The 23,481-nt window shown below is 38.1% G+C and overlaps 1 protein-coding gene across 3 annotated transcripts in view; it reads left to right on the top strand.

The window, feature by feature from the left end:
* Positions 1–23,481, top strand: part of farp2 (FERM, RhoGEF and pleckstrin domain protein 2) — an 86,436-nt gene that overhangs the window by 19,579 nt on the left and 43,376 nt on the right. For all 3 annotated transcript variants that reach the window (XM_041263655.1, XM_041263656.1, XM_041263654.1), the window contains exons 3-9: positions 6,303–6,407; positions 11,387–11,429; positions 11,767–11,845; positions 13,618–13,715; positions 14,950–15,064; positions 18,942–19,089; positions 19,579–19,674. In XM_041263655.1, coding sequence (XP_041119589.1) covers positions 6,303–6,407; positions 11,387–11,429; positions 11,767–11,845; positions 13,618–13,715; positions 14,950–15,064; positions 18,942–19,089; positions 19,579–19,674 — 684 coding nt within the window. The remainder of the gene's footprint in view (positions 1–6,302; positions 6,408–11,386; positions 11,430–11,766; positions 11,846–13,617; positions 13,716–14,949; positions 15,065–18,941; positions 19,090–19,578; positions 19,675–23,481) is intronic.

Below are 23,481 nucleotides of genomic sequence, written 5' to 3'. Positions count from 1 at the left end.
GTGATTTAAAATTCAGACCTGAAATTTATTTTATTTTTGTATCCGCACCAGAACCGTGAAAAAGTTCCTCAATTAATTCTGTTCTGGGGGCAGAACTGCCCCGCAGGCAGAATAACATCTCCAATCTGATTGGTTTACTATGGAAAGGAGGCAGGGTTTTGTTTCAATGACATTTCTCCAATTGATTAGTTTACATTTGGAGGCGGGGTTATTTTTTATTTGAAATAAGCCACTGATTTGGAGAGAGTTCATTAACTTACAAACTTTTCGATTTTAGAAAGCTTTGTAAAAGGTGTCCCTTTAAAAAAAAAAAAAAAAAAAAAAAAAAAAAAAAAGGGGTATTCTGTACTTGTTTAAACTTGTAAAGTTTTACTTGCTATTTTAACCAAACGTGCATGCATACTTTTACAGTATTAAGTAATCTTATTTGTAAACTTTATTTAACATCTCAGTTTTCAGAGCTTTTCCTATATTTAATTTAAAGCATGTATATATTTCTTACCTTGTCTGAACTAACTTCCCAGTCTCCATGTCAGAAGAGCTTGGGTCAGCAGATATCTTTCTCAGAGATCCTTTTTATAATTCTCATTGGCGCTAATTGCATGCTCCTCTTCCATAAAACCCCCACCAGTAACTCTTCCCATAAAACCCCCACCTCATTGCCACATCAGGTTGTCTAAAAAAAAAAAAAATTATATATATATATATATATATATATATATATATATATATATATATATATATATATACGGGTTTATTTTCTCTTTCTGATTCTATGCCTTCCATCTGTTTTAAGTGTGGTTCCCCCCTTTCTCCTTTTGTCTAACACATTTGTTTAATGTGTCTAGACATGTCAGTTACTCCTACTCTCAAGGAAGTTCCTTCCCCTTTGGTGGCCCACCGTTCTGGTAAAGGTCGTTCTACACCCTCTACCTCTAAAAGAGCAGGGAGCCTCAGAGAACGGGGTCCTGGAGTTTCTCCTCCCAGGAAAAGAATGAGAAAATCAACTCTTTCCCGCAGCAGAGAGAGAGACGTATCTGCGAAACCAGCTACTGCCATTACAGAAGCTCCAGCAGACAAGGCTCAACCACCCCCTTCACAGCTTCCTATGCCTTTTTTAAATGGTTAAAGGAATATGAGCAGTCAAAGCAGGCCCAGCTTTTACAGCCTGTAACTCATACAGCAACTGATACTGTTGCATCTGGAAGTACACGGGAACAATACTTTCCAGGTGCCCCTACCAAGGAGAGGATGAAGTCATTGACCCCTCTCCTATATACACAAATGCCGTTGTGAGAAAAGATCTCAAGGTACAAACCCAGACCTGTGCAAATCAGGATGACTTCCTTAATCTTGAATGCAAGGGATAAAAAAGCCTTTGAAGGGTTCCCCTTCCATGAGGCAGTCATGAGGCCTGTTGAGGCTATTTGGCAAAGCCCTGATGCTTCTGCACCATGCCTACCCAGAGTCAATAAATTTCTACATTGTACCAGTGGATCATAAAAACCATCTTGTCAAACAACCTAAGTTGAATAACATCATGGCTACACCAACGGATCAACAACTGTCAGATCCATGCAGCTAAATACCGGCATACGCTGTGGAACCAGCTTTCTACAATTTTACAGTTGCCTATGCCTGAAAATCTAGAGGTTGCTATGCAGCTGGCAGAAGGTAGGAACAACGCTAAACTTCAACTGCAAGCAGCATGTGATGCCATTGATACTAGTGCCAGAGCTGTGGCTAATGTCATCTCTGCAAGGTGGTGCGTCCAAATGAAGGCATCTTCCCTGTCAGCAGACACCCAGACAAAAATATTGGAGATACACTTTCGGGGTTTTATTTGGCACCAGCCTTGAGGATTCACTGTCTGACGTGAAAGAGGCTAGACAAGTGATTAGATCTTACTCTGCTACAGGGAGAGGTGCACCATGCAGCAGGGTTTTTTTTCAGTGGGCATGGGTCATTCAGAAACCAGCCACCTCAACCAGGGTTCAACAGGCAGGGCCACTTTCAACGTGGCCAGGAAATTGGACCATGTCGAACAGGACGTGGCTATTACAAAGAGAGAGGTACAGTGGCTCTCAAGTATTCACCCCCCTTGGAATTTTCCACATTTTATTGTTACAACATGGAATCAAAATTGATTTAATTAGGAGTTTTTGCCACTGATCAACACAAAAAAAGGTCCATAATGTCAAAGTGAAAAATAATCTGCAAATTGCTCTAAAATTAATTAAATACAAAACAGAAAATAACTAATTGCATAAGTATTCTCCCCCTTGAGTCAATATTTGGTTGGCAACTTTGGCAGCAATTACAGCCATGAGTCTATTTGGATAAGTCTCTACCAGCTTTGCACACTGGACACTGCAGTTTTTGCCCATTCTTCTTTGCAAAATTTCTCAAGCTCTGTCAAGTTGAATCTTCCACTTGGTCTCAGTTTCCCACATGCCTTCTGGCAAACTCTAGCTCAGGTTTGATGTGAGTTGTTGTGTTTTTTTTTTTTTTTTAAATCATCAATGGCTTTCTTTTTGCCACTCTCCCATAAAGGCCAGTTTTGTAAAGCACCCGGGCTATTGTTGCCATATGCACAGTGTCTCGCAGCTGAGTCGTGGAAGACCAACTCCTTTTAGAGTTGCCATAGGCCTCTTGGTGGCCTCCCTGACTAGTGCCCTTCTCGTCCGGATACTCAGTTTTTGAGGACGGCCTTTTCTAAACAGATTCACAGTTGTCATATTCTCTCCATTTCTTAATAATGGACTTTTCTGTGCTCCGGGGGATATTCAATGCCTTGGAAATGTTCTTATATCCTACCCTCTTAGGTTATTCAAAAGCACCATATTCCGGATTTGCTTTGAATGTTCCTTCATCTTCATGATGTAGTTTTTGTTAGGAGATGTACTAACCAACTGTGGGACCTCCCAGAGACAGGTGTATTTAACCTGAAATCACGTGAAACATCTTCGTTGCACACAGGTGGTCTCCGTTCAACTGATTGTGACTTCTAAAGACAATTGGTTGTACCAGAGCTTATTTAGGTGTGTCATTGGAAAGAGGGTGAATACTTACGCAATCAATTATTTTTTGTTTTACACTGAACAAAAATATAAACGCAACATGCAACAATTTCAAAGATTTTACTGAGTTAGTTCATATAAGGACATCAGTCAATTGAAATAAATTGTTCCGATTATACATGGTTGTTGCACCATTAAAAGATGTAAGTTACACTTGATCACATGTGTTCTTGAAAGAATAAGTGGAAAATTCGTTTCACTGTTCCATAGTTAAGGAATATACAACATAAATGTTTTTTTTTTTTCACTTTTCACAAGAAAACCTGGACATTTACTGTGTCCCACATACAAAATATAAATACTATATGAAAATCTTTCTGTGGGAATCTGAAGTCATCCAACTTTTGAATTTTTTCTAAAGACCTTAAAATAAAAAGATTGAATATGTCAAAACTGTTTGTAATACACATTACTGTTCTTCGTCTGAACGATTTATTTATTTAACCCAGCTTGTTATACTACATTCCCGCTAGCTGCTCGCCATGTCGCCACAAGCGAAACGTTTTCCCTTGTGTCTCAAATATTTTTCCTGAAGTTGGCTGTGGTGGTGAAGGCTTTGAAAAATTTACTTGTAAGACTGCTAGGACATTCAAGTGCTGATAGATGAGTCAATACAGACTCTTTTTAGTTTGGTTTCATTTTGCAAAATGCAAGCTCTCTAGCTTGATCACATAACATATGCATGCCACAAATGTTGTTTGGCGAGAGGACAGAGGCAATCAATAGCAATAGAAACAATCAGTGGACGACGCTGCTTGTAACAAAAACACATGGCATCCAAAACAAATTTGTACAGACCAATTACCAGAATCATGTTCCAGAAGATACAGCCCATGGAATACTAGTCACCCATGCACACACAACTAAAATATGACCGTAATACTAGACACAGGGAGGTGAAGCAGTCATGGTTTCAGACAGACCCTCTGGTCCCGAAAGAACAATTTCACAGACTCGTTAGGTCTTTGTGCGTTAGAACGATCACGCAGCTACCAATCACAGCCCCCCCCCCCCCCCCCTTCAAAGGAGGAAGAATTTAATGTCAGAATTGGTGCAGTATTTTACTGTCCGTAGTCACAGGTGAAAACACATTTTTACAATCTTGGGTAACAAGAGCTGCGGTTGATCAAAGAGGCATTAATATTAACATACACCAATAGCACTGTGTCTACTGGCACAGTTTTGCTTTACTGTTCTGTAGTGGAAAGAAAACCGCTTCGCAGTCAAAATAATGTGAAGGATTATGCAGTACATGAATATCTCTGCAACCCTATTCAGAATTTTGGAAATCTAATGTTTTTTCACGTGGGACTAATTTTGGCATTTATTAAATGGGAATCGGATTTATAATGCAAATTAAATATAATATATGTGTATTGTAAGCGGTAGGATCTGGCATTATATGACACATCTACGTGTTTTCAAATAAAATACATTTTGCCTTGCTGAAACAGTATGTTTATAATTTGTTTTTAGTATTAAGTGGCTAAAGTTTTTCCAGTGTGGTTAAATGCTAAGTTGCTTTAGCCACAGTGTCTAACTAAATTAAAGTCTTAGAGGGAATGTAGTTATGGTATTATTATAATAATAATGAAGATCTGCAACAGTGTTGCTTGTTACAGAGCTGTGTATCAGGGGCGCACCCAGAATCTATCGCATCTGTCAACGGGGCAATATGCTAATAAAGTTCAGTGAAGTTCAACCTCGTCTCCGAGCGTATACATTACTCGCACCAAACTAAAGAACATGCTGTCACAACCAACCCATTGAAGAATATTGCAAGCTGAAACAAGTATTTTAAGCAAAACAGTTTCTCACATAAAGGAATAATCAACAATGTTTCACAGGATTATTATTATTTTTGGGCCGTTGCACAAACTGAAGACACAGCGTAGCGGCTTGATTACAGCGTCATTTATCCAGGTAACATTGTAACGGCCCGTTACGCTCAACAGCGCTGGCGAGAACCCTGCATTGTGAAAGTTTAGGATGACATTTGGAAACAATACTCTCTAGAAAACCCTGACATACTCTCTTCCTAGCCTAAATTGAGTAAAATATTAAAACAGTACCTTTTTTATTAATAGAATTGGGACTGCATGTTGGAAAATGTTGAGTAATTAATGATAGAAGCTTACATAAATAAATGCTTTATTAAAGAAAAGCTCTGAAAACTGATAAATAGCTTACAAACAAGAATACTTAATACATGTTTTGTTAAAATAGCAAGTAAAACAAGTTAAAGAAGCACTGAATACCCCAAAGTGTGTACTGTAAGTTGGCTTTTTTTTTTTTTAACAGAACACCTTGTAAAGCTTTCTAAATTGAAAAGTTTGTAAGTTAATATAAATGAACAACTCCCTCCAAATGAGTGGCTTTCAACAGTCAAAAATAACTCCTACGCCTTCTATTGATCTAATACAACAGGAGTATTTCTTTGTTCCTCATCACTGTCCCTCATCTTTTAAATAAAAGTAGGCATGTACTAAAAAGTTGATTGGCATTTGCTGTACAATATATCTGAGCTCTTTTTCATTCTGGTGTAACCGCTGCATAAACTATTTGTGGTTATCGTTCCAGGTGTGACCGGGGCGTATGTTTGAGTGTACTGTTTATAGCTATTTAAATATTGCATCATCAGTAAATATGGGGGGGAAAAAAAAATCTGCTGACACAGTTGAGTATCTAGTAGATGATTTCATGTTATTTATTATAAAGATTTTTAGTACTTTATTTGCTGGACTGGTTTGTGAGTGTGCTTTAAATAAGTGGAAACCAGACTTTAATCTGGAGGTTGAAGGAAATACCAGGTAGAAACAATTAAGGATACTGGCTATTTACACAAAATTTGGGGGTGGGTGAGAAAACATACAAGCATATTTACTGTGTCATTGAACTTCACTTTCGTACCCGAAAAAATGCAATTAAATTCATAGTTACAAAAATGCATGTTTTGTAAATGGCTCTGAAGTGCTTCTATTTTAGATTGTAGGACTGTGCTCTCCAACTTGTTTCCATGTTCAACTTAGTGGATATAACACACAAGAATAAACATCGTAAAAATACTAGAAACTGGTGAGCGTTGTTTGTTTTTTTTGGTTTAAAGGTGCTGTGGCTGGGAGTGCTGGCTCCAAGATTAAGCTGTGTATTTTCCTCAAGTGTTTGAAGTGTGCTGTATAAAATATCTAGGCCTAATTTGGTTCTTTTTCATTTCTTTCCCAGTCCAAGTCTGATGGCCAGGAGTTGATGACGAAGGTGTTTCAACGGTTCAATCTGATTGAAAATGATTACTTTGGCCTGGAATTCCAAAACCTGCAGATGAACTGGGTATGTGCTTTACAAAACTTCACTATTGATAAAGTAGATGGCAAAAATCATGGCTTAAATTGCAGTAAACAAGGTTGCTGTTTTACCTGTACAAGTGAATTGAAAAACTTTTTGTAAGTGCTTTTTTCTTTACAGAGTCCAAGCAGAACAATGTTCTCATCTGAGCTTTTTGGTCAAGATTATAATTCTGTAGAGCCACTACTTGTGAATTTACAGAGCAGTGTCTAAAACCAAGGAGGAAGTGGTAGCACTGGTAAAAAGGTTTTGTTTGCCCTTGAAGTTTTATGCTGTCTTTAGCTTTACCATGTTTAGAAGTTTAACTGCCTTGAATGACTTTTAAATGTTATTTCTAGTAGTTAATCTTTAATTTTCACTGCTCTTGGTGCATATTCTGTATTTTGAAGGTTTGAGAGGGAAACGCATCTTCACTTCTCCATTGCCCCGAAATCAGGGCTCTACATTTAGATTTTTTACTACTGGCCCCTTGGGCGACTGAGGTAGTGTTTTTACTGGCCCAATAAGAAGTTCAAAACTGGGTGCATTGTTTTATTCAGTGCTGCAAATGTATTGGTGAGCCTGAAGTACATCCAGTGACTGGATTAAAACAACCGTTTGGTGACGTTATGTATGGCAGCTAGTATTAGAATTGTTCAAACAACGTGTCGGCCAGGGTGTCCTCGGCTCACCACGCACCCCTGTAGTCTGGCCGGGTGCTTGCAGGCTTGCTGCCCAGAGCTGCATTGTCCTCTGACACTGTAGCTCCTGAGGTGGCTGCATGGTGGGCCTGCAGAGTGAAAAGAAGCTGATGGTTGATGGACAGCTTGTGTTCGTCTTCGTCACTACAGAGTCAGCGTGGGTAAAAATAATTGCCTAAAAATTGGTGCTTCCAAATTGGGAGAAAAAAATTGTAAAATCATTTGGCGACCACTAAATAAAATTTTAAATTAAAATAAAAAAATACTGCATCAACTTAATTTTTGCTTTATAATTTTGAATACTTAATTTAAAGGTTGAAAAGTTCCTAAATTAATGGGATTTGGTAGGACTTGTATTGCTTCACAATTTACAGTATTCTTGTCCACTATATATTTAATTTAGTCTGCCCACAGTCCACATTGACAGATTCCATGGGGGACTAAAGTTTTCTGACGTTAGAAGTTTGTCAGGAGATCGCAGAAGCTATTAACAGGGCATCGTACCCTCTCACACTTAGACTGTTTTGTCCCAGACAATCTCATTTTGCCCCAGATTAAGAAATTCGTCACAGACTCATCAGCGATCGTCAAAAATCGTGCAGTTTAAGCCTGGCATTGCTATTATAGCAACAAGAGTCTGATTGGGGAAAAAAAAAGAATTGTAATATTTATGAAATTTACTTGTTAACTAGCAACTTTATATTTGTTCAAATCCAGTATTTAATTATTAATATGTTGATAGCAAGTGGGAATAAATGGAATTGGCCATTTTTTTGAAAAAACGGAATTTGGTATTCCCAAGAATGGAACAATTAGTAGCCCTAAAGGTGGTTACAATTGAAGGCAGTGCAGATGCCAGTGTTTTATGCAATAGTATACAGCAATTTTATGCAGGCCACCAGTTAAGCATGCAGTCTGTATCTGTGATAACAACCGATAGCGCTGCATAGGATCAGAGGATGATCCAAAATCAGAGGCAGAGCCACAATAAATGTCTTGTTTAAATTTAAAGTAAATTATAAAATTGTTGAGATACTTGTGTTGGAATATGGTTTCAAAATTGTATAATGCAACAAAAATATATTTAAGGGTTAATGCATGGCCGAAGGATTCTCACTGATAATTTACCCTTTCTCAGTCAAAACGGTAAGTTTATCAGTATTTGAAAAGCTTAAACGCTGCTGTGTTTTTCAATGAATAGGATATAGCCAGAATACTGGATGCAGCATTCCACAAATAGGATTATACTATCCTATTTTGGCACAAGTATACTTGCAGTATACAACTTTATATATTATTTTTGTAAATAGTGCAACATAGTTCTCAAATACTGGACATTTCTTGGATTGTATCTTACTTTTGCATACCTGCATTGTCTCTTGCTAGATATGCACCTCCAGATTCTGACACATACTTTCATAAAACCAGGAGCAACTTCTGCTCTGGATCAAAAATCTATAATGCTCTGCGGCTGCCCGCCTATGTGGATAACTATCAAAAAACTAGTAGAAACTAACTAAAACACAAGTCTGGGCAAAACAAATGGAAGTTTGGAAAAAGTATGGAATTTTGATGTTTTAAAAAGTATATGAATCGTCAATGCACTCCCTTTTGATCAGCTTCTAGCGCATTCCTGTTTTATATGTTTTCTGTGACATTTAAATTTTTTATAAGTAATGTAATTCACTTAAACGAAAAGAATGGGAGAAACTAAAGTCAAAGTAAAGTTTAGCAAAGAGATCAAGGTGGCGATCTGAAAGATATTTCATTAAATTGGTGGCATTTCCTCCATTTTTGTTTTTCACGTCTTTAAAACACGTTCGATATTTTGACTGTCCACCTTCAACCAGATTGCTGTTGTCGTCATCCTGTCTGAAATCCAAAATAGTTCCACATCAAGCTTCTCCTGCATTCTCTGTGACTGCTGCAATAATTAAATTTTCCCAGAGCGCACAGGGTAGTTGATCACTTCCGCTAAGCGGAAATGAGTAGGTTTAGTTCATAGTGTTTATAAAGTACACAATTAGCTTGGTTTTAAAAGCAAAAAAAAAAAACCCACAGTATCGAAAAACTGCGATACTTCGATTTTTATTTTACCCCGATATTAGGCATTGTAGGATTTTGGTATCGTGATATACCATAGGTGTCGATATACCACGGAACACTACTAGTGATTTATGCAGTATTTCTACAGTAAATACAGTACCTGTGTTCAAACTTTAGCCAACTTCTCAGTTTAACTTCCGTTTCTGTTTTTCCCTTTGATACAGTATCTGATCTGTTGAAAATATGCACTGGCACTTTATAACACAGACATCTTATTCAGCATTTGTTTTATAACTGAATTAGCCATATTATATGGTTCTATTTCATAATATATTTCTTTTTTTGCTGTGAGAGCAGCTACAGCTTTTTCTGGGAGACGAGACGGTTCAGCCCCATTCCGGCAGCCGAACCCGGTTGTTGATTACATGGTGCTTTTACGCATGGTTAATTTACGGATGGTTCATTTTTGCTTCATTACATGTGTGTTTTATAGAGAGGGAGTTATTTTATTTTGTATTTGTCCGATGTGCGTTGTGTCCTGTGGCGCACCCCCACCCCTTCCCCCGTTTATTACGCTCATGTTGTGTCGTGTTGTCATCGTCATCGTATTACCCCCCCCCCCCCCCCCCCCCCCCCCCCCCCCCCCGAGACCCACGTTATAGCAAGGAAGCGCGCACACACACATACAGATGCGTGATAGTGCTCCATCTGTAGGCGGAATTCTGTGAAAATGTGCTCTTCCAGGTCCATTCCTGTGATTTGTGTAGAAATGACACAAATCTCATATCAAAATAAAATAAATTGTACCTGATGTGCCCGACAAGTGCTGAATAAATGGACTGCAAAGAGTTAACTGTTTCACAATAAAAATTCTCTTGCCTCAAGTGTTGAGTAGGTTGTGTAAATCAAAGGTAAAAAAAATCCCATTAAATGCATCAAGATGTTAGGTTGTAACACAACTGTGAAAATGTCCAAGGTGGGTGAATACTTACTATAGTGTATATTGTGTGTGTGTGTGTGTGTATATATATAATATATATATGTGTATATATACATATATCTCAAAAATATGTATTTCACTTTTACCACTTGCTTTTTACATTTCACTCTGTCCATGTACATTTCATCGACGACATTCCCTTTTCTGCTTTTGCTATTTCTTTTTACGTTTCACTGTGCCAAAACTATTTCTGTCAATCGCAGCTAGTGGGCAGTGGCAGCGACTCCATTGACTGGCAGAGATGGTTCCACCCCCCCCTAATCCGTGCATGCAAAATCAGTGTTGATCTGACAAGTTTTTGTAGTTATACTGCGAGTTAGATATTCTATGCAATATTTTATTGAGCTGGTAAGAAGACTTTTTTTAAACTTATGTCGTACATTACCAAAACACGATACACACACACACAATGCCCCCTTGCACCACTAAAATGGGGTTGAACATTATAATTATGATTTTACATGGCAAAAAATATGTATGTGTATTTTGTAGTTCCGAGAGAGAGTTTGCATCGATTTTGCTGCAAGTTATTTTAAATTTAGTACTGACACTACAAACGTGTGTGTTTCTCAACCGAAAAAATGACACAACAGGCTCTTTTGATAAACTAACAAGTCGAATTTCACTGCCAACAATCAATTATTGGGTTACCCAGTGGAGTTGTCGATACCGCCCACAGTAGTAGTTTTGGCCTTTTTTGTTTTGTGTGGTTTTGTTTAATCTTTTATTTAATAAAGAAACAAGTGCATTTGCGTCTCGCCCTGCAATACTTGCCTTTTGTGTTTTGCTACTTCTGGGTCTGACGTCACTACACAAGCTAGCCTGCCACAGTAACATGATCATCCTGTTCTGTTATGTCAAAGTTCAGAGATCTAATGCTTGCATTCAATTTATATTTTCTAGTTTTGAATTTAATTAGTACCTATTGTACCAGTATATGTATTATTAACATGAATGCCAATACATAACAGTATGCTGCCATTTGAACAATATTTAACAGGGAGCAGTAGACTGGGACAAGTTCAGTGATAAACGCAGGTGGTTAAAATATGGTATTTAGCTGTTTGTTTGAGATTTCATTATACAGTACTAAAGATTTAAAAACTAAGTAGGAAATACATTTGGGACAAACATGTGTCAAATGGGTGCACAATTTTGCAGAACAGTCATTTATAGTTTTAATTAAACTCTTTCTTCATCTTTTGTTTACCACTTTCTCTCTTTCCCCCCTGTTTTAGATGTGGCTGGAACCAATAAAACCCATTGTAAAACAAGTGCGAAGTAAGTGATTTTAAAAGTAAATAAATACAGCGGAGTAGAAACGGTGTATCTAAACTGCTTTGGAACATAAAGATCACGGAGAGGCCAGTTTGAATTAAAGTTGTTGATTCTAATGTGAGTTTTACTTGTGGCTTTTAATATTAATTTTTATATTTATTTATTTTTACTTAAACTCCTATTGCTAAGTTGTAAACTATCAAGATTTTGGTACACCACTGTTTTCCTACACATTTTTGTAGCGCAGACCGTTTCATTTAGGACAAAACTATTTTTGGTAACACTATTCCAGGAGACCAAAGTACATTTGCTGTTTGGAATAATAATCTTTTTGTTTCAGGGCCTAAGAACACACTCTTGAGGCTTTCAGTGAAGTTTTTCCCACCTGATCCTGGCCAGCTTCAGGAGGAGTACACAAGGTAACGCACAAACACATCTTCTAGTGATGTTGATTTGTACAGATCAGAAGTGTACTTTTTAAATCTATTATAAATTTGACAGTATTGACAATATTAAGTACTTTAACTATCAGTGTGTTGCACCTAGTTCATTCAATAAAAAAGGAACATTTTAATATGAGACAATCTGAGTAAAACCCCTGCAAGCATATGCAAAAGGTCCCCGTAAACAAATGTGTATAAAATAGTGTTTGTTTGGATTCAAGTCAATTGTCAAGAAAAACGAAACAAAACGACTGCACTGAAAGTTGGTAGCTACAGCCACGTTCTTGTTTCATAACCCAAGAGAAAAGGACTGATCAGGTCTGATTGCTATGTTTTTGCTGCTTTAAAAATAAAATACATTTTTGGTTGAAAATACCAATCTATTCACACAAATAGACTCCCTTGTCACATAAATGTTTGCAGTACTTACCAGAGCCATGATTTAATCCAACTTTAAGAAATAACCCACTTCAGGGTGTGCGGTAAGACAATTCTTACCGCACTCCCTGGATGCCAGTAGCCTCGTGCCTTCCACCGCCCAGGAAGTGCGATAACAATAGTCTTGCTGCACACCCTAGAGTGAGTTATTTAGCTTATAAAATGGCAAAAAAAAAAAAAAAAAAAAAAAAAATTGAAAATAATTACACAAACTGGCTTTTTTTAAGTAATATATTATGTATCCTTCCACTGAGAAAAAAATAGTCCCTTGAGGTATTTGTATATATATTGTACTTTTTTTTATTTGCCATAAACATAACATTGAACATTGCCATTTATAGTAACATTTTTCAAGATGAAATGACATTTGAATTGAAAGCAGACTGATTTCCTGCTTTTGAGGGAGGATTCAGCCAAACACCAGCATAATTTCCCAAGTTTGTAAACCTGCATTGGATGATATGTGGACTAAATGACTTCTGTGTCAGTTTGTGCAGTGCTGCAGTCCTTCCCTTCCACGGCGAGCACAAGAGAATTCTTTGCCGAACCCGACCTTGTTTAAAAGCCCAACGGTTCAGCAGAGAGCAGGAGAGATTTTAATTTAGTTTTAAATATGTTTCCGAAATCGGAGGGTAGTGGTTTAGATGTATCTGTTGTGTCGAGTTTAAGTATCGCATACTCGCTAGTCAGCTTTATAAGGCACTATTTAGTTTAGTAAGTAGATGCAGCTGCTGCATATACAGTATATTGCATGCTCAGTGATTTTGCATGGTGATTTCTCAGATGGCTTTTGAATAGTGTTACTGCTTGCCTCTGAGTTTTCTTTGTTCTGTTCTCTGTCTAAATAATCACCACAGTATATTTGCCAATTTTTCTGTAGTTCTTAGTAACAATGATGAAAAAAACAGATTGCTCAGTCATTTTAAATGCTGTTTCAGTTGTCTGTCATTTTTACCTACAGAAACCCTATTTAGATAATTGTTACTATTAAGGTGAAGTAATATTAATAGATCAGGTAAGTTGGTCTTTATCATAGCCGTGCGGAAAGAATTATTACCAAACAGTCATGTGATCTTGTTCAGCCAATCACAGCACTTAATTTATCCAAGCCATTTTATAAACAAATATACACAAACACATCTCTAGCTTTTTTGTTTATTTTTTTAATGAAAAAATACACGTTCTACTTGTCATTCCAGTTTTAGATTCTGCTTACAATTATATTAAAAATGTCAAAGTATTGTATGAAATTTGTGTGGTGTCAGTCTGAGTTCTGCCTTTTATAAACTGTAAATCTGCTTATCATTTAGATACCTGTTTGCCCTGCAGATGAAGAGAGATCTGCTGGAGGGCAAATTGACCTGCAGTGAGAACACGGCTTCCCTCCTTGCCTCCCATCTGCTGCAGTGTGAGTGTAGTACCAGGGTTTTCTTGATGCACTGCCATTTAATGAGACAGGCTTACTGGTTCTGACAACCCCAGCTGCTTTATCTGGCATGTGCTGTGCTGCTGGATAAAGATGCTTGTGGTGGTGTGACTAAGGATATAAAGCAGATTCATGCCTGCTTTAAGAATGCTGTGGAATATGTTTTGGTAGACAGTCAAGGATGGAAAATTCTTCATAATTTATATTGATTACCGGGAGGGGGGGAAGGATTGCATGGTTTGGAATGCAAAACCTGTTCTAAACACAGTGCAAGGTCCTTTTAACAGCTTTCAGTCTCAAACAACCTGTTCTATCACAACTTAACACCTGGCTGCACGAGAAGTATTCGTTATTGACCAAAAAAATTGAAACGCATCCATAAAACTTAGATAAATTTTACTTCACTAATATTGACTTTGTACTCCTCTTTTTAATATAGCAATGATCATTTTTTCATGCATAAATATGCTCCATGTAATCTAAATTACAAGCAAATTAGGCATCTTTCACAAAGCAAGATGTCAGAGCCCTGGGGAGCAGTGTATTTGCTTGCAATTATATATTCAATATTAAATCATTTCAAGCAGTCAGAGCACAGATGGCTGTTAAATTATTACCCAGCACAAATTTCGCGCAAACCACATTAGTATACTCTCAACCATGCAGTTATACTCCTAAATGTGTTATGCCCATGTAGAACATAAGAACATAAGAAAGTTTACAAACGAGAGGAGGCCATTCGGCCCATCTTGCTCGTTTGGTTGTTAGTAGCTTATTGATCCCAAAATCTCATCAAGCAGCTTCTTGAAGGATCCCAGGGTGTCAGCTTCAACAACATTACTGGGGAGTTGATTCCAGACCCTCACAATTCTCTGTGTAAAAAAGTGTCTCCTATTTTCTGTTCTGAATGCCCCTTTTTCTAAACTATAGACCCAGGTGAAACTTCAGTTATAATTGAATTAGACAGATTTCTGTGCCATGGTCTAATTTAAACCCATATCGGTTTCTTTGCTAAATCCATACAAAGATAGAAGGAACCATAACATTTTATATCCAAAGCGTGGCAGAAAATGTGCAATAAACAGAAGCAAGATCGAATTGCGGGCTAGCAACCATGAATTACATGTGGATAAGAGAACTAAAATTTTGTAAGCCCTTGAAGTCTGACCTTGTTAATTGAAATCTTTTTTTCTACATTTTGTAATTTTTCTTCCAGCTGAGATTGGAGACTTTGACGAAACTGCAGACAGAGAGCACCTAAAACGGAACAAACTGCTTCCAAACCAGGAGAGACTGCAGGAGAAGATCATGGAATTCCACCGGAGACACATGTAAGGGCCCATCTCATGCGTTTTCATTAGGTCAATCTTTTTTCCGACCTTTCCTATCTTTTACCTCCCTTTGCGTTTTAGTTTGTAAAGTGAAATGGAAATGCTGAAAAAATTAAGCCAGATCTGCTTAGATAAGCAAAAAGATATACCAGTAGATTTTTATTTACATTTTCTTTCTTAATCCAACAACATTCAGACCATTTAATATGCAGCTAATCGGTGGCAGAGAAACAAATACTGGTTTATCAGGACCTTCCTCCCTGTCAGCTGTGAGCAGTGGGGGAAGGAAAAATAAAGTCCAAGCGGAAGAATTAATCTGTATTTCTTTACAGTAGCTTGTGTAGCAAAAAAGAAGCATATTTAGGTAAACTGAGTTGTAATTTTTTATTTTATTTAAGAAATGCAATTAAAGGATCCTGGATGTATATTTGATATAGTACATTTATAAACTGTATCTCTTATGTAGTCTAGTATTGGTAACAATTGTGTGTGGTATTTATTTATTTATTTATTGTATAATCCCCCCCCCCCCCCCCCCCCCCCCCACTTCCTTCCAAAATGAGGTTTATAAAATGTCTGTTTTCGAATTTGTAGTTAGCTGGCTTGCAGTCTTTCAGTTGGGTCTTCAACGCTCTTCTATAATCTGTTGTGCAAGCTGCTTTTGTTGGCCATACGGCCTGCAGTGCTGGGGAGGGTGATAAGGAGATTGTTCTGCTTTAAAGGATGAGTAAAATTAGAACGCATCAATGCTCTTGTAAGCATCCAGAGTGCTGGGATTAGTTTTGATGAGACAAACGTTGGAAAAGTTTGTTTGTGTATGTAAATCCGCTGTAATCATTATTTGTAGTTATTTTATTGACAAAACTGTGTGGGTCATTTTTCAGTTTAGCCATATTTTACATGGTTGTTTAAATGCTCATCCAATTCCTAGTAGCTGATTGATCCATATTGCTGATATTATCGGATCCTAATAATTCAGCAGCAATAACTCTCCACTTTAGTGTAATAAATGAATGCATTTACTACCTGTAGTTCTAAGGTTGTCCATTGAAATTCTTGTCCTGTCCCTTTTTTATTTATTTTTATTTTTTTAAGGATTTGGTGAACTTCATATTTCTTTCCGTAATGCTTATTTGTGCTAGGCTTAAAAAATAAAAAAACTACGAACTATAACTACATAACTATAAACATAACTACTTTCCTGCTGCACAACATATTTGTTGTACAGTCACATTCTGCGTACCGAAGTGCTGTGTTGATGGTACTCGTTCTCGCGACATGGCAAATCTTTTACAAATCTGGTTTTCTACAACTAAGCAACCAATAAGCCAAAAGGAAAGCACTGAAATCAATAAATCATAAAGAAAGTTAATTATGGAAAAAAAAATTAAGATGAACATTGAGTGGAGACTTCATCTGGGTTCATTACGACAGTAAGATGTCCTGGTGGATACCCAGATACGTAATTGAATTGTGTTGAATTGAATTGACTTGACAACGCTCTGAGGATAGTTATGTTGTATTATGAATATTGTTTTAATAGTGTTTATTAGGATTAGGGATGGGAGTTTCAAATAGTTTCCTATTTGAATACACATGGTGCAACATTTACGCTACCAAGAATAAAAGGCAAATGTGTGTGCATGAGCAGACAGTATAACAATGTAAGTTGGGAAAGTTTAGCCGGGTCTACAAGTAATATCCAAGACGAGATTTCTTTGTTCAGTACCCTATTTCCTTAGGCACAGGTTTTTCCGTTATTTACTGAATTAAAATACATAACTCCTCAATGAACAGCAACGTCACAGCGTGGATCTCCTGCAATTAAAGCAACAGTAGCATAATATTGCGCAAACCACCAAATAATAATTTTTGCTGTAGTGTATTCAGAATAAAGTAACACATCATACAGCACCCTAAATATTCTACATCTGTTTAATTCTAACAAATATTTATAAAATAATCTTAAGTGTAAATATTGTAATCTGACCAAAACAATAGAAAATACATTGCAGCATTACAGTAGTTTTAACTGAACATTACTAATTACAACTAGCCATCAAGTACTGCCATCAGATGAATCGAAGTCAAGTTACTTTGTTTATTCAGTAACCTGTAATAATTCAAAACAAGGATACCTGTTTGTACTTTTAATGCTCAGTGCAAATGTTGCCGTTACTCCATCCATTCACAGAAAGTCAACAGTAGATGATTTACACTGAACTGCAGACCAGAGTTAAATAACTCCTTTCCTACTAGTATCTTGCTTTTTCTTAGTCGCTGCGTTGTTCTGCTTAACATTTAGTATGTCTTTTATATTCATCATAATGTTAAATTACCTTTCTATTTTCAATGTTACCCAAGTTTGGATTACTTTAGCACTTTACTGGATGCATTATTTTATTTCAGTTCACAATTTCAAAGTTTGCTGGTGCCATGCTACCAGAAGCTGTTTCACGACTGGCTAGCAACAACTGCAGAAGCTGCTATGTACAGTCATTACAGCGGAAATCGTGCAGCGATCTTAACAGCTTGGTTGCGGGTTTGCTTGTGAAAAAATGTACTGTATTCAAGATTAGAAAATGCATTTTCATTTTCCGACAAGCGCACAAATATGTGCATGTTTAGTGGCTGAAGTAACATATTGAAAGGCTTTGTTTAGCCACTTTCTTTTGAGACGTGAGCTCAATGATCAATTTTCAGTTTATTTACATGAATTAAGATTTGTGTGTTGAAGTGTCAATGTAAGGCAAATCAAAATTGTTAAATATCAAAGGTGTGAGTGTTTGAAACAGCCTGGAGGTTCACTGACTTCAGGTTTCCGAGTATGATTCAGAAGGACGTGGCTGTTTTTTTTTTTTTCTCCAAGCTACGAAAAATAAGAGCTGCACAGACGACTCCTGCACTTTGTGCAAAAAACAACAACAAACTTGCAACTTGCACCGCCCCCCCCCCCCCCCCCCACCAAGGCCCCCCCCCATGGTGGTGGTGGTACCACCACCACCAGGCCTGTGTAATTGTAAAAGATCCCCTGGTTTTACCGTACAAAAATAAACATCAGGTTCCAAACCAACCAAAACTTTGGTTGGGATCAGATACAAACGAGTGCTACATCACGTTAAATATATTAACGTGACACCTGGGCCACCCGGTTGGATAAACAACAGCGGCATCCGTAGGGTAGGGTAGGGAAATGGGGGGGGGGGGGGGGGGGGGGGGGTGTTCAGAGTTACTGATATCTGGTTAGTGGTACTGTATATCTAGGGAATCGCTAATCCAGTTGTGATTAAAACTTGCTTTTTACGTTCTTTAGCAGTAGTTATTGAGAGTGTCAGAATCTGGGGTATGTAAGGTGGAGCCTGTTAGTCTTTTTGTACTTATCCAATTAAAACTTGATTAGTACCTTCATCAGAACAAGTTATTTAAATTAATGGAGATTTGACAGGTTGAACTGAGATTGTTGGGGTTAAAGATTTGACATTTTCTTGTAGGAAAGAATAAAACACCAGTTACAAATAGAAGGGGTTGAAATGTTCTTTCACTACATGGCACTGTAGAACAATATGCAAACAGCATTTGCATTTGCTGTTTTCAACTCGCAAGGATTGCTTTAACTGCTTATTTAGACTAAATAGCATAAATTCTGTATTGTCAAAAAAGAGCACACTTATCTAGTCCTGTTTATTTGATATATAAATTATTGAATCCTACATTTGGAGCTGAGCAAAATTCATTAGCATTTTTTATATGTATTGATTATTTGTTTAAAGATAGCACTAGCTAGGAGCTGTTTAGCTTAAGTTGTGTTTTTTTTTTTTTTTGTAGTTTAGTTGGGTTTGCTCTTTTTGATTGGCCTTTTCTCGCTTTGTTCTGACAGGGGGCAGACACCAGCAGAGTCAGATTTCCAGGTGCTAGAGATATCCCGCAAGCTTGAAATGTATGGAATTCGCTTTCATTCTGCTGCAGACCGCGAAGGAACCAAAATTAACCTGGCAGTTTCCCATATGGGTCTCCAGGTCTTCCAGGTACAGTACACATGCTTGATTGTATCATAATCTTCAGGGTATATGGATGCCTATCTGTCGCATGTATCAAGAGAATTTCTTTTTCATTTAGGATGGGGGGGGGGAATGTGCATCCTAATAAGATCATCCGAATCTGGGGGTATAGGAAGACATCTGACAATTTTAGATGTGCATAAAGTGAATACAATTCACAGAGATACTTGTTTGTTGCTGAGAGGCCATTGAAGTAAAAGCTGTGGTTTGTGGTGAATGCCAGTCTTGTGTAAAAAACAATAGCCCACATTTAACATCTGTAGTTAGCCATATTTACCACCTATAGTATCCATTTATTGCTTTCTGTCTATTTTAAAATGTAATGTAATACACTTGCTGATTTTGTATTTGTTGAGGAGGTAAATTTCTTGCAGCACTAATATGATCCACAAATGTCAATTTATAGATGGAAATGGGCAGGACAGAAATCTAACCTGGGATTGTTGTGTCCAACAGGGTCACACCAAGATAAACACGTTCAACTGGTCCAAGATTCGTAAGCTGAGCTTCAAGAGGAAGAGGTTTCTGATCAAGCTGCACCCTGAGGTCCATGTAGGTTTTGTGGGGTTAATGTGCTCTTGCAAATTATTTTGCTCTTAGATCTGTTAGTAGCCAGTTGGAGGTGTTTTGAGGAATGAAAGCTGATTATAGATGACTTTTAAAAACGTATCAAGACATCACCGCGAATTCAAGACCACCCATAACAGCGCTACGACATTACAGAGAAAACCATTACAGCGACTACACAGAACAGCGCTATGTGTGTATGTTTTCTCTTTGTTTATTACCAGCCCCCCATCCCATTTCTAAGAGCCTCCATTTCTCAAGGAAGAAATTAACAGTGGTTGTTGTTACCGTTGTTCTTTTGTCTGCCGCCACCAAAATAAGTACAAATGTTCATTTGCCTGTTTGGCAGGGCACCTAAAAATGTAATCCTGTAAGCTGCTAGGGAATACATTTATGTACTCTGTTTGTGTATACAGTGGTTGTCCAACGTTTACAAACCCTAATTTTATAGAAGTGTAACACCCTAAAAATGTTAAACATGTATATAGTACATTCCTATTAATACCCCTATTTATTTATGGTAACTATATGTAATGGTACATTCCTAAAATCGTGTTGTATATCCTGGCAGTACAACACAGCATCGCCACAATGTATTCAGTACTGAGTGGGCTTCGCAAGTGTCGACCTGTAATTGAGTACTGAACTGCATCATGGGATTGACTGGCTTGTTCTTCTTTATATAGTCCTACATACAGTGCCGTGAAAAAGTATTTGCCCCCAATCTGATTTTCTGCATTTTTGCTTATTTGACACAATGTTGTCAGATCTTCAGCCAAAATCTAATAGTAGATAAAAGGGACCCTGAGTGAACAAATAACACAAACTTGATACTTATTTCATTTATTTAATAAAGTTATGCAACACCCAATGCACCTGCGTGAAAAAGTAATCTCCCCCTTAGACTCAATAACTGGTTACGCCACCTTTTAGTAGCAATAACTGCGACCAAATGTTTCCTATAGCTATTGATCAGCCTCTCACAGCGCCGTGGAGGAATTTTGGTCCACTCCTTCATGCAGAACTGCTTCAACTGACATTTGTGGGTTTTTGAGCATAAACTGCTAGTTTCAGGTCCTGCCACAACATCTCAATGGGGTTTAGGTCTGGACTTTGACTAGGCCATTCCAAAACTTATTTAAATTTTTTTGTTATTCAACCGTTCTGATGTAGACTTGCTTGTGTGTTTCGATCATTGTCTTGCTACATGACCCAGCTGTGCTTCAGCTTCTGCTCACGGACGGATGGCCTGATTTTCTCCCTTAGAATTCTCTGATAGAGAGCAGAATTCGTGATTCCTTCAATGATGGTAAGTCGTCCATGGCCTGATGCAGCAAAGCATTCCCAAATCATGACACTACCTCCACCATGCTTGACTGTTGGTATGAGGTTCTTACTGTGGAATGCAGTGTTTGGTTTTCGCTAGACATAACTGGGCCCACGTTGGCCAAAAAATTCTGATTAATCTGTCCATAAAACATTGTTCCAGAACTCTTGAGGATCATCCAGGTGCTTTTTGGCAAACTTGAGAGAAGCATTAATGTTCTTGGTGAGCAGTGGTTTCTGTTTTGCTACTCTGCCATAAAACCCATTTTTGCCCGTTGTCTTTCTGATGGTGGGGTCGTGAACACTGACCTTCGCCGAGGCGAGAGAGGCCTGCAGATCCCTGGATGTTGTTCTAGGGTTCTTTGTGACTTCATGGACGATTTTACGCCTTGCTCTTGGAGAGATTTTGGCAGGACGGCCACTCCTGGGAAGATTCACTACTGTCCCAAACTTTCTCCGTTTGGACAGTATGGCTCTAACTGTGGTATGGTGGGGCCCCGAGGCCTTAGAAATGGCTTTGTAACCCTTTCCAGACTGATAATCATCAACAACTTTTTGCAGAGATCTTCAGGAATTTCTTTTGATCGTGGTATGATGTGCTTCTAGAACCTGTGTGTTGATAACTTCACAAATTTTGTCAGATTTATATTAAGCAGAGCTGGCCCAAATCAGGCCTAATTCTTAACCAAAATATTCAAACAGCTGACCCTAATTATCCCTTTAATCGGGTTGAGTTAACTAGGGGAGGGGGTGGGGCTATAACTTTCACACCTGAAGATTGTGTGCATATATATATATATATATATATATATATATATAAATATATTGCACACACACACAGTGGCTCTCAAATGTATTCACCACCCTTGGACCTTTCCACATTTTTCCACATGGTGTTAACTTGCAATACAATAGATATTTATACAATACTCAGTATTTGAAATGCAGAACTCTGAGATACATTGGCTCTCAAAAGTATTCACCCCCCTTGGACTTTCACATTTTATTGTTACACATGGAGTCAAAATGGATTTAATTAGGAGTTTTTGCCACTGATCAACACAAAAAAAGTCCATAATGTCAAAGTGAAAAATACAAACTAAAAATTGTTCTAAATTAATTACAGATACAAAACATAAAATAATTGATTGCATAAGTATTCACCCCCATGAGTCAATATTTGGTAGGGGCACCTTTGGCAGCAATTACAGCCATGAGTCTATTTGGATAAGTCACATCTGGTCACTACAATTTTTGCCCATTCTTTGCAAAATTGCTCAAGCTCCTGTCAAGTTGGATTGGGACCTTTGGTGAACAGCAATTTTCAACTCTTTCCTCTTTCCACATATTCTCAAATGGGTTGAGGTCCGAGCTTTGACTGGGCCACTCCAGGACATTGATCTTTTTGTTTTTAAGCCACTCCTGTGGCTTTGGCTGTATGTTTGGGGTCATTGTCCAGCTGGAAGATGAATCTTCTCCCGTCCCAGGTCTCTTGCAGACTTCAGCAGGTTTTCCTCCAGAATTTCTGTGCTTTGCTGCATCCATTTTGCCCTCTCTCTTCACGAGATTTCCAGGCCCTGACACAGAGAAACATCCCCATAGCATGATTCTGCCACCATAATGCTTCACGGTATGGATGTTCTCTGGATGATGTACGGTGTTAGGTTTGCTCCAAACATAGCGCTTAGCATTGAAAACCAAAAAGCTCTATTTTGGTCTCATCAGACCATAGAATTATCTTCCACTTGGTCTCGGAGTCTCCCACATGCCTTCTGGCAAACTACCTGAAATTTGATGCGATTTCGCCCCCCACCCCAAACAATGGATTTCTCTTTGCCACTTTCCCATCAAGGCCAGTTTTGTGAAGCACCCGGGCTATTGTTCCATATGCAGTGTCTCCCAGCTCAGCCGTGGAAGACTTTAACTCCTGTAGAGTTGCCATAGGCCTCTTGGTGGCCTCCCTGACTCTGCCCTTCTCGCCCTGATGCTCGGTTTTTCAGGACGGCCTGTTCTCGACAGATTCACAGTTGTGCCCTCTTCTCTCCATGTTTTAATAATGGACTTTACTGTGCTCAGGGCGATATTCAGTGCCTTGGAAATTTTCTTATATCATACCCCTGATTGGTGCTTTTGAAGAACCTTATTCCGGATTAGCTTTGAATGTTCCTTCATCTTCATGATGTACATTTGGTTAGGAAATGTACTAACCAACTGTAGGACTGCGCAGAGACAGGTGTATTTAACCTGAAAACACCTTAATTGCTCACAGGTGGACTCCTGCATAGAGGTTTTACTTAACATAAATTTACCAATCTAGTTATGATGCAGCTCTATGAGAACAGTGGGGGGGGGAGAAGTCTTCTGCAATCAGAAAATCCTGTGGTGAACCCTGCTGTGATTTGTTACATTGGTCAGTTCCTGGTAAGTGATGTTTTTGTGAACTTCGCAGTCTTATGGGAATTGTAT

This window comes from Polyodon spathula, chromosome 11 (genome assembly GCF_017654505.1).
Source record: "Polyodon spathula isolate WHYD16114869_AA chromosome 11, ASM1765450v1, whole genome shotgun sequence".
NCBI classification, from domain to species: Eukaryota; Metazoa; Chordata; class Actinopteri; order Acipenseriformes; family Polyodontidae; genus Polyodon; species Polyodon spathula.
Note: the sequence above shows the minus strand (reverse complement) of the source record. Positions and strands in the feature narration are given on the sequence as shown.